A 12,182-nucleotide genomic window follows, 5' to 3' on the forward strand; every position below is an offset into this window, starting at 1 on the left:
GGGCTCCAGGTCCTGCCACGTGGTCCCGCCTCAGGCTGTCTGGTCCCCAGGCAGACCAGAGAGAACTCAGGAAGTTATATCGTATTAATGAAGGATGATGCCTGGCAGGCGTGCGTCTTGTTTCAACCGGGTGGCCTCTGGTTCCCCGAGCTTCCCTCTCTCTCGCTTCCTGTTACAAGGACGGTTAACACTCAGGAAGTCCCCTCTGCTCCCATGCCCAGTGGGACTGCGGTCAAACCCCCGGTCCCTTCCAGGCCTCAGTTTCTTTTTTGTTGTTGTTTTTCTCTTTGCTTGTTTTTGATTTGAGATGGAGTCTCGCTCTGTCACCTAGGCTGGAGTACAGTGGCTGATCTCAGCTCACTGCAACCTCCGCCTCCCGGGTTCAAGTGATTCTCCTGCCTCAGCCTCCCAAGTAACTGGGATTACAGGCACGTGCCCCTGCGCTCAATTTTTATATTTTTAGTAGAGGCGGGGTTTCACCATGTTGGCCAGGCTGGTCTTGAACTCCTGACCTCAGGTGATCGGCCTGCCTTGGCCTCCCATAGTGCTGGGATTACAGGCGTGAACCACCATGCCTGGCTGTTTGTTTTTGAGATGGGGTCTTGCTCTGTCACCCAGGCTGGAGTGTAGTGCTGCAATCTCAGTTCACTGCAACCTCCACCTCCGGGGTTCAAGCAATCCTCCCACCTCAGCCTCCTGAGTAGCTGGGACTACAGGCACCCACTGCCATGCCCAGCTAATTTTTGTATTTTTGTAAAGACAGGGTTTCACTATGTCACCCAGGCTGGTCTCAAACTCCAGGACTCAAGTGATCTCCCCACCTCGACTTGCCGAAGTGCTGGGATTATAGGCCACCATGCCTGGCCTCAGGCCTCAGTTTCCCCGCTGATGCCACTAGGAGCCAGGAGCCCTGGCAACCCCAGCATCGGTTCTGTGTTCCTGCATCAGGAGCAGGTAGGGGTGGCAGTGACTGTGCCTCCCTCCTAATGAGGGGACTGAGTTCCCCAGAGTCCGTACTGGCGCCAGACATGCCTCAGTCACCTTCCCCTGAAACCCAGCCTCCTGCTTGGCCATGGCCCCAGCTAGCCGGGCCAAGCCCACAGCAGTGTCCACAAGGGGGTTCTGCTCCCCGGCCAGGTGCCTTGGGGTGAGGAATCACCCACAGTGCGTTGTGCCAGGGGCGGCTTCCAGGGTAGGCGGAGCTACGGAAAGAGTCAGCAGCCCTCCTCTCGCCCTCTCTCCACCCATGGCGAGGAAAAGAACCAGGCCTCCCTGGGGAGGACCCCGAGGCAGCAGGGAAAAAGAGGAAGGACAGCTCAGAGACCACCGAGATTAGGGACGGACCAAGTGACACACAGCACCCGGGAGGGGAGAGAGATCGAGGCTAATGTGCTGAGGACTGTGGGTGTGTAACTGGATTGTGACTCTGCATAGTTAGTGTGGCCCACGTGACCTAAGTGAGCATTTTTCTCAGCACTGTGATTGTGTTTGTGTGTGTGAGTATTGTGTGTATGTGTGTATTGTGAGCTTGTGGGACTCTGTGCGTCCACATGGGCACACAGCTATGTTGTAGTTTTGTTTTGTTTTTGAGACGGAGTCTCACTCTGTTGCCCAGGCTAGAGTGCAGTGGTGCGATCTCGGCTCACCACAACCTCCACCTCCCGGGTTCAAGTGATTCTTCTGCCTCAGCCTCCCAGGTAGCTGGGATTGCAGGTACTCGCCACCACGCCCAGCTAATTTTTGTATTTTAGTGGAGATGGGATTTCACCATGTTGGCCAGGCTGGTCTCGAACTCCTGATCTCAGGTGATCTGCCCACCTCAGCCTCCCAAAGTTCTCGCATTAGAGGCATGAGCCACTGTGTGTGACCTAATTTTTTTGAGACAGGGTTTCACTCTGTCACCCAGGCTGGAGTGCAGTGGCAAGATCTCAGCTTGCTGCAACCTCCACCTCCCAGGCTTAAGCGGTGCTCCTGCCTCAGCCTCCTGAGTAGCTGGGACTTCAGGTGCCCGCCACCATGCCTGACTAATTTTTGTATTTTTAGTAGAGGCAGAGTTTCACCATGTTGACCAGGCTGGTCTCGAACTCATGACTTTAAGTGATCCCCCCCCCCACCTCAGCCTCACAAAGTGCTGGGATTACAAGCTTGACCCACCACACCCGGCCCAGGCCTGCATCTGGAAGTGCCGCAGACCTAAGATCCTGGCTTGCCCTGGGCCTGACCCTCTCCGGACTCCCTGGTTTCCGTCTTCCTGGCACTGGCCCTGGGAGGAGGCAGGCCTTATCTCATGTTCTGCACACACGCACCACCAGCTGCTCGTGCCTGCCAGGCCTGCCGTCGGCCTGCTGTGCCCTCTCACTGCTTTGAGAAACTGCTACGTGTCCCAGACCTGTCTCGCCTTGACTCATTCCAGCATCCAGAGCCAGAGGCCTCCTTTCTCTAACCACTCACCGCCCTCCACCGCAAACAGGCCCTAGCCTACCTTCTTGTGGCTGCATCTCACCTTGCTCCAGGGGGCATAACCCAGTCCAGTCTCCTGCCTCTGAATGGGCCATGCCCCTCACCTGGGGATCCCCTCATTTCCCAGTCTTCAAGGCCTCCTTGTCACCCCCTGAACCTGTCCAGAGTGGTCATCCATCCGATCCTCCCATTCCAGTCTCAAACCCCAGCTGGTTACCTCTCCATGCCTATTTTTTTTTTTTTTTTTTTTTTTTTTTTTTTTTTTTTGAGACGGAGTCTGGCTCTGTCACCCAGGCTGCAGTGCAGTGGCCGGATCTCAGCTCACTGCAAGCTCCGCCTCCCGGGTTCCCGCCATTCTCCTGCCTCAGCCTCCCGAGTAGCTGGGACTACAGGCGCCCACAACCGCGCCCGGCTAGTTTTTTGTATTTTTTAGTAGAGATGGGGTTTCACCGTGTTAGCCAGGATGGGCCTATTTTTCTTTCTTTCTTTTTGAGATGGAGTCTTGCTCTGTCCTCAGGCTGGAGTGCACTGGTGCAATCTCGGCTCACTGCAACCTCTGCCTCCTGGGTTCAAGCGATTCTCGTGTCTCACTGTCCCGAGTAGCGGGGATTACAGGTGCGCGCCACCATGCCCAGCTAATTTTTGTATTTTTAGTAGAGACAGGGTTTCACCATGTTGGCCAGGCTGGTCTTGAACTCCTGACCTCAAATGATCCGCCTACCTTGGCCTTCCAGAGTTCTGGGATTACAGGCATAAGCCACTGCGCTGGGCCCCAGGCCTGTTTTCTTTGTCTGTAAAATGGGGATAAACAGAGTCCCCTTGAAGGCTACTGTGAGCATTGAGCAAGATGGGACTGTTGAACCGTTCCCCTAGGAAGTGATGGCCAAGACTGCAGCTCCTGCTGGCTCTGAGCTTTCCGTCCCCTGCCCTACCCCTTCAGCCAGGCCATGCGCTGCTCTGAGCGCCTGGGTTGAGGTGCAGTTTGCGATGGGGGTGCAGAGGGAAGACAGCCTGGAATAGGGCAGCTGAGAGCCCTTGGGGTCTGGAGGAACAAGCACCTCGCCCTGCAGCCACCTCTACCTCCTGGCCTGTCTCTGACCCCAGCCTGGGCCTGGCCCCAGAGCTGACTTCACCTCTGGGGGTGGCAGGAAGCAGCAGCTGGTGACCAGAAGCTGGTGCTGCTACGAGGCGGTAAATCTAATAAGATTATTCGGATCTGTTCTCATGGAGGATGGGCACACGGGGACCTGCCCTGTCCCTTCTGGATTGTGACTCCTGGCTTCTCCTTCCCCCAGCCCCAGTTCCCCATCCTCCTCTTCCTCCAGAAAGACACCTCCTGCTGGTCCCCTCTGTGTCCCACTCCCGCCGGCCCTCCCTTCCCCCAACCCAGGTCCCATTCAACCGCTTACATCTCCATAGTTTCTGTCCCCCAAGACCAGGGATGGGAAGGAGGAAGGGTTTGCACTACGCAGCTCCGACATTCCAGCGCTCGAAGGATCTAGCTCCCAAGAGCCTAGGCTCAGGAACTCCTTACACTTCTCCTGATATGCCGAGCTCTGGAATCCTAGGGCGCAGGAGCCCAGGATCTTGGCCCCATAGGATTGAAAGATGCTGGAATTCCAGCCCTCGGAGGTCCTGGGATCCTAGATTCCTTTGCATTTCAGGTTCTGAGCTATGAGGATGCAGGATCTGTGAATTCTGGAATCCTTCTAGCTCCTTCCTGCCCAGCTTCTCTCCCGGCTCCTCCTCCACACCCTAGCTCATCTCTGGCTCACTCCCTGTCCCCCGTCTCCCCCGGGGCTCCCACAGACATGATGCAACCAGGCCCGAGCCAAGCAGGCTCGGCGGTGGGAAGCAGGAGGGAGATGTAATTACAGACGCTCCTGCCTGGATCCTACAGGAGACTCAGACTAGGCACCCGGGGGACCCTAATCCAGTGTGAATAATGGAGCAGACTTGTGCACATTCCCCCTGTGGAGGGGAGGCCCAGCAAGCCACCTCCAGCCAGACCCAGGGTCCAGCCTCCACCAGCCACGAGCTGGGGAGCCTGAGTATTAGACAAGATAAGAGGAGATGAGGGAGAGGAGAGGGAGTGATCCTCAGGCCCTTGGACCAACCAGATAAACTAATTGGCCAAACCCACAGCTTCCCTGGCCTGCATTCTCCCCATTTTCTTTTTTTTTTTTTTGAGACGGAGTCTTGCTGTGTCGCCCAGGCTGGAGTGCAGTGGCGTGATCTCGGCTCACTGCAAGCTCCGCCTCCCAGATTCATGCCATTCTCCTGCCTCAGCCTCCTGAGTAGCTGCGACTACAGGTGCCCACCACCACGTCTGGCTAATTTTTTTTGTATTTTTAGTAGAGTCAGTGTTTCACTGTGTTAGCCAGGTTGGTCTCGATCTCCTGACCTCGTGATCTGCCCACCTCGGCCTCCCAAAGTGCTGGGATTACAGGCATGAGCCACCGCGCCCAGCCCTCCCCATTTTCAATGGAGACACAGAACTTTTTATTTTTCTTTTCTTTTCTTTTTTTCTTTTTGAAATGGAGTCTTGCTCTGTTGCCCAGGCTGGAGTGCAGTGGTGTGATCTTGGCTCACTGCAACCTCCACCTCCCAGGTTCAAGCAATTCTCTTGCCTCAGCCACCCGAGTAGCTGGGATTACAGGTTCGTGCCACCATTCCCAGCTAACTTTTGTCTTCTTAGTAGAGATGGGGTTTCACCATGTTGGCCAGGCTAGTCTTGAACTCCTGACCTCAAGTGATTTGCCCACCTCGGCCTCTCAAAGTGCTGGGATTACAGGCGTGAGCCACTGCGCCCGGCCATTTTATTTCTCATTCCTCTGTAAGAAGCCCCCGACACAGGCTTCAGGTTAAATGGCGACTGGTCCCCAGCTTCCTTGACCAGGAGACCATAGGGCATGGTGGGGATTTTGGTGAGCTGGAAAACCCAGGCCCTGTCTTACAGCCTGTGAGTCACCAGACCTTACAATTTCAGAGAAGACTGCAATTCCAGAGAAATATGGACTTTGATGTCAAATATCTGTGTTTTTCAATTTGGCAGCCAAGTCAAGAACATCTTTAAACATCACGTAAAGCCATAAAAATTTAACTGTGGCCGGGCAGGTGTCTCATGTTTGTAATCCCAGCACTTTGGGAGGCTGAGGCGAGCGGATCACTTGAGGTCAGGAGTTCAAGACCAGCCTGGCCAACATGGTGAAACCCCGCCTCTACTAAAAATACAAAAATTAGCTGGGCGTGGTGGTGCATGCCTGTAATCCCAGCTACTTGGGAGGCTGAGGCAGGAGAATTGCTTGAACCTGGGAGGCGGAGGTTGCAGTGAACCGAGATTGTGCCACTGCACTCCAGCCTGGGTGACAGAGTGAGACTCTCTCTCTCTGTCTTTCTCTTTATCTCCTCTCTCTCTACATATATATATATCTGCAAGCTACATATGTCCTGCAGGCCAGTAGTATGTGAATTGGAAAACAGAGGGCAAGAACCAGGGCCGTCACAGTCACCCCTGTATCTCCAGAACAATGACAAAATAAAGGAAGGATGAAGGAATGTACTCATTATTTTATTTCCTCTCCCTCCCTCTAGCCATGTTTCTCTCTTCTCTGAGTCCCCAAGTTTTATTACCACCATGTTCCAGCTGAGATGTCACCTCCTCCAGGAAGCACACTTACCTCCAAGCTGAGTCAGGAGTTCCCTCTGCACTCCCCGACTCAGCACTGCCCACTCTGGGTTTTTACCATCTGGGGACAGGTCTTTCTCTCCCACTGGACTCTGAGCCCCAAGAGGGCAGGGCAGAGCCAGGGCTGTCTTGGTCACAGCCATGTCCCTAGCATTGCCCAACGCTGGTCAGAAAGTAGGTATCAGGGAGTGTTTGGAAGAGTTAATGAGTGAACGAATGAATGAACGAGTGAGCAGAGAAAAAGTGCAGGACTTTAGGACAGAAGCGGGCCTGCGGTACAGGGAAACCAGGTGTGAAAAAAGAAGTCGTTCAGGGGGTGAGAAGTGTGGGATGGGGACTGGGGACCCTAAGAATGCCCAACCCAGTGGGGAGGAGAGAGGCTAGTGGAGGGGTTCAGGGAGTACTGGAGTACCCCCGTCAGCGCTCTGTTACCTCCTAGCTTTGCGACTCTGAATAAAGGACTTCCTTTGGCTCAGTTTCCTCATGGGTATCATACAAGTAGTCAGCTGCCTTCTGGGGCCGTCGGGACCATTAAGTTCAGGATCGATCGTGGAGGAGACAGCACTGAATACTCATCTCCTCTGAGGCTTTGGTGGAGTCATACTCACTCCACGTCCACCCCTACCCCCAACACACACACTCAGAAGGAATGAGAACGGACACAGCTTCCCCCACGGTGGCCCCAAGCTCTGTGCGTACCTCAGTTTCCCTGAAAGCACAGGCACTACCACAGTTACCAAGTTTATTGGATCCATACTTTGGCAGGGGAGGGTAAGCTGTCTGGAGGGTTCAGAGCAGAACACAAAAGAGGCGCTTGTCGCGGAAGGGGTTCTCCGCGGCGGGTACTGGCGTCACCAGCGGGTCATCTTTGGCATGCGTTTCGCAGAAAGCCAGGAGTTCCGCTGCTGCCTGGGACACCTGCGAGCACCCGGGTGGAGATGTCACCGCCCTGCTCGGCTCCTCAGAGCCGCCCACTTAGGCCCCGCCTCTTGCCCGGTCCCCTCCTCCCACTCTGCCCCGTCTCATACAGGCCCCTCCCCCTGTCCTACCCCGACCCTCGTCCTGGCCCCTCCCCTGTCCTGCCCCCTCCTCGTCTTGGCCCCTCCTCCTGTCCTGCCCCGCCCCTCGTCCTGGCCCCTCCTCCTGCCCTGCCCCGCCCCTTGCCCAGCCCTCTTCCCAGGTGCATCCTTGCACTATGGCTCCCGGCCGACACAGCCCGGGACAGACCGCAGGCCCAGAATCCCCGCCCTGCTCCCTACCCTGACCCAGCACCTTCATGCGGTCGATGTTCACCTCCAGCTTCAGCTGTTCCACCGTCTTGCGGGCCTCGGCAATCTTGGCCATGTTGTTGGACATGGTTGCGGCGGGGAAGGGGTTAAAAGACGCGCAGGAGTTGAGGCTGTGGGAGTAGGTGAGGATACGTTTGGGTCCCGAGGCGGGGGTGAGGAGACGGACCCGGTAACAGGTGCGAGGGTGGAAGGGCGCGCGAATGGGGTGGCCAGGGGCTGGTGGAGGGAGGGACAGATGAGGGGGACAGGAACAAGAGGAGCGATGCAGGGGTGCACGGATGGAGGTACCTAAGGCAGGTGGGAGAGAACGGGGAGGGGCGAGGGAGGGAAGGAGGGGCGCACAGATGGGAGGCTGAGACAGAAGGACAGGGCCACAGGTGCTGGATCAGAATCCAGGTGTCCTCACCCCCCGGGGGCAGAGCAAGAGCCAGGAGGGGGGCCCCTCCTCAGGCCAATTAGCAGTGGCTCCAGGGAGAACTGGGAATTAAGATCGCGGCGGGAGGGGCACAGAGGGGGACTCATTAGGGCCTTGGCAGCAGCTGCCCCCTCCGCCCCCCTCAGGGAGCCCCCCCACTCCAGCCCTGGCCACCTCAAAGGCTCCTCTGCTCATTAGCAGCCAGGGGAGAGGGTTGGGGGAGCCCAACCGAGGAGAGGCCTATCGGGTGGACAGAAGGACAACGGGGCGCGCAGAGACAGAGGCAAAGTAATGGAGGGAGAGACTGAGGCACTGGAGAAATGAAGAAACGGGGAGGAATAGAGAGAGGGAGAGACTGGGGAAGGAATGAAGTGATGGAGGAGAAAATAGAGGGACAAATGAAGGGGGGAGCAAGGAACAGGGTGATACAAGGCAACTGGCACCGAGGGGACAAAGGGACCGAGGGGACAGAGCAGGGGAGGTGGAGGAAGGGGGTGTGGGGTGGGAGAGAATGGGGACATGAAGGGAGAGGGTGTGGAGTGGAAGAGGATGGAGGAGATGGACGGATGGGGTGGGAGAGAATGGGGTGATGGAGGGAGGAGGTGTGGGGTGGAAGAGGATGGAGAGATGGAGGGAGGTGGTGTAGGATGGGAGAGAATGGAGGAGATGGACGGATGGGGTGGAAGAGGATGGAGAGATGGAGGGAGGCGGTGTGGGATGGGAGAGAATGGAGGAGATGGACGGATGGGGTGGGAGAGGATGGGGTGATGGAGGGAGGGAGAAAGGAGAGAGAAGGGGAAATGGAGGAAGGGGGGATGGAGGAAAGAGCAGAGAGACACCAAGGGGATAAAGGGACAGAGACGAGGAGATAGAGGGACAGAGGCAAGAAGGGAAGGAAAGAGAGGGCGATGGAGGGGTTGGGGAGAGATGGAACCAGAAAGTGGGAGAGAGGAACAAAGCGAGAGACAGGCTGATGAAGACGTAGAAGAATTCATTCACTCACTCATTCACTCATTCATTCAATCATTCTCAGGCGAAGAGACGGTGGCCACGGAGCAGGCAAAGGGACCAGCTGTGGGGCCGAGACCGGAGCTTCCTACCTGTTGCTGCTCTGGGCCGGGCTGGTGGCGGTGACAGAGGCTGGGAGGCAGCGTCTGGGTCCCTCCGGCCCGCCCCGCCCCCTCCCCTGGGGCGCAGGCCCTACGGACCCGCCTCCTCCGGGAGCCACCTTCCCCGCCGCCCCGCCGCCTTGGGGCTGCCTCTCTGGGCCCTCTCTCTTGTCTGTCAGTCCTATCTTTGTCCCTCTCCCTGTGTCTCTGCCGCTGCTGTCCTCTTGTGGGACTCTGTGCCTCTCTCACCTTCACTAGAAAAGACAGTCTGTCTAGGTGGGTCCCCGGCCTCGGTGCATTTAATCCACAGTCACACAAACCTCTCCAGTGTGTCCCACAGAGCCTCTTACTCAGCCACACTCGCCACCTCAGTGTCACCCCCCAGCCTCATGCTCACTGTCCCTCACACAGACACAAACTGTCTTGCCCTGTCACATGGTAGCACCACACAACCTCACAAATGACCTTGCTCAACACAACCTCACACGGTCGCCCCAAATGCCACACACAGTCACCACCAATGGCAGCCCCAAGGGCTACACATCGGATAAATTATCTCAGAGCCCCAAACGTACCAGCAGTTTGCCACAGTGTCACATATAATGTCTCCAAATGTCACACACATTTGCATGCCTTTTTTTTTTTTTTTTTTTTTGAGACTGAGTCTCACTGTTGCCCAGGCTGGAGTGCAGTGATGTGATCTCGGCTCACTGCAACCTCCGCGTCCTGGGTTCAAGCCATTTTCCTGCCTCAGCCTCCTGAGTAGCTGGGATTACAGGTGCCTGCCACCACTCCCGGCTAATTTTTGCATTTTTTGTAGAGACAGGGTCTCACAATGTTGGCCAGGCTGGTCTCGAACTCCTGACCTCAGGTCATCCACCCGCCTCGGCCTCCCAAAGTGCTGGGATTACAGGTGTGAGCCACCGCGCCTGGCCTTGCATGCCATTTAAACTTCTCTCTCAGTTTCACACCCTGTCCCAGTCTCACACTTTCTGTGTCTCATAATGGCATGCAGTTACCCATGCAACCTGTCAAGTACACACTGTTTTATAGTATTTCATAGTAACACCCAGTTGCCTGTCCAGTGACACCCATGGAAGGCCACACACATTCTCACACAGTCTCCTGGTGTCACACGCATCTGACACATTCCCTCCATACACAGTCTGTCCCTGTCACACACACGCGCCCCATCTCCTGGTGTCATACCTAGCTACCCACGATGGCTCAGTGTCTCACAGAGTCCCACACAATCTCGCAGCGTTTCACACACTCACTCCCGCCTCTCCATCATCTCTTGCCTTCTACACACAAGGCCTCCCTCACACTCTTGCTTCTGAGTGCCCTGCACAGCCGCACACTCGCATGCACTGTCACAACGCTGCCATCTCTCACGAGCTCAGTGTCACACATAGTCACACAGTTTTGTTTTGCTTTTTGAGACAGGGTCTCTCTCTGTCACCCAGGCTGGATGGAGTGCAGTGGCATGATCTTAGCTCACTGCAGCCTCCACCTCCCAGGCTCAAGCGATCCTCTCACCTCAGCCTCCGAGTAGCTGGGACCACAAAGGTGCATAACCACGCCTGGCGAATTTCTTTTATTTTTTTTTTCGGTAGAGACAGCGTAGGGAGGGGTCTCCCTATGTTGCCCAGGCTGGTCTCAAAGTCCTGGCCTCAAGGGATCCTCCTGCCTCAGCCCCCCAAAGTGCTGGGATTGCAGCAATGTGCCCGGATCATGCACTTTTTCACAAGCCACACACAGTGCGGCCGACAAAGACTGACGCTCATTCCGTCTGTCCCATCTCATGAGACGCCTTCTGTGTGCCTCCCATGACACCTGTCCACCACCTCTCAGTGTACGCCAGTCATCAGCCTCACTCCCTCTCACACAGAATCTGCTTGTGTGACACACACAGCACCATATGCTCACCATGTTGCACACAGCCACACACACTGCCCCCTCACACGCACCGTCACACACAATCTCTCACTCCCACATATGGTCTCTCAATGTCCCATACAGAGCCCCAAAGAGTGTCTCTCCCACACCCGATCACACACAACCTTTCATCAGCACACACAGTCACCCACAATCTCTCAGCATCACCAGTAATTTTACAGTGTCACTGTCAGCGACATGTCATCTCTGACATACGCAGTCCCACTCAGTCTCTCCTTGTCGCACATAATCTCACATCAATCAGTCACACACAGACTCCCAGCACCACACACCATCTCACCAATACACCACGGCAGTACACACTCATGGTGTCCTAGTTCTGGCATCACACACCATCTCCCAGCAGTCCACACTCACACAGTTTACTGGCGTCACACACCATCTCACAGCAGTACACACAGATCTCCTGGAGTCACACACCATCACGGCAGTACACACTCGCACACTCTCCAGATGTCGAACGCCATCTCCCGGCAGTCCACACTCACACAGTTTCCTGCCATTGCACACCATCTCCCGGCAGTCCACACTCACACAGTGTCCTGGCGTCGCACACCATCTCACAGCAGTACACACTCGCAGATCTCCTGGAGTCACACACCATCACGGCAGTGCACACTCACACACTCTCCAGATGTCACGCGCCGTCTCCCTGCAGTCCACACTCACACAGCCTCCAGGTGTCACACGCCATTTCCCAGTGTCACCGCGAACACCAGCGTCCCCCGCTCCCCAGCACTCCCCTTTCGGCGCTCACACGCAGCCCCTGCCGGCCACATGAGGGCGCGCGCAGCACGCCCAGGCGCCCACCCTGCCCCGCGAGACTACAGGAGGAGGTGGCCACAGGGAGGAGGGCCCGGCGGAAGATGAAGGGGAGACTCGGGACCAGAGGAAGCACGGCAGGGAGCCAGGGACCGGAGGGAGAGGACAGGAAATGGACGCTGAGAAATTCACAGACAGGGGAGGGAGATGCAGGGAGAGTCAGAGAGACGCAGGGGGCTATAGGGACACAGATTAAGAGAGTGAGCGAGCTAGGGACTCAGAGAGGCAGAGACGGGGAGGGCGCTGCAGAGAGAGAGACACGAGAGGCAGAGACAGACAGGACACAGAGAGACAGGGGGTAGCAGAGAGACACCCAAGCCGAAACGCAGAGTCAGAGACAGGGACGAAGACACAGACACACAGAGATGGAGGCAGAGGCGGCCAGAGAGACAAAGAGATGCGCAGAGGGCGCCTTCCAGTGGGGACCCGACGACGGAGGC

General features: G+C 56.5%; 1 protein-coding gene across 1 annotated transcript; it reads right to left on the reverse strand.

Annotated features, from left to right (window-relative positions):
- Positions 1 to 6,877: 6,877 nt before the first annotated feature.
- Positions 6,878 to 12,182, reverse strand: GNG8 (G protein subunit gamma 8). Its single transcript, XM_028838926.2, has 4 exons — positions 11,590 to 12,182; positions 8,953 to 9,215; positions 7,421 to 7,547; positions 6,878 to 7,066 (listed from the first exon to the last, which is right to left on the reverse strand). Exons 3-4 carry the CDS (start codon positions 7,502 to 7,504, stop codon positions 6,938 to 6,940), a joined length of 213 nt encoding a protein of 70 aa, XP_028694759.1. The 5' UTR covers positions 7,505 to 7,547; positions 8,953 to 9,215; positions 11,590 to 12,182; the 3' UTR covers positions 6,878 to 6,937.

This window comes from Macaca mulatta, chromosome 19 (assembly GCF_049350105.2).
Source record: "Macaca mulatta isolate MMU2019108-1 chromosome 19, T2T-MMU8v2.0, whole genome shotgun sequence".
Taxonomy (NCBI): domain Eukaryota; kingdom Metazoa; phylum Chordata; class Mammalia; order Primates; family Cercopithecidae; genus Macaca; species Macaca mulatta.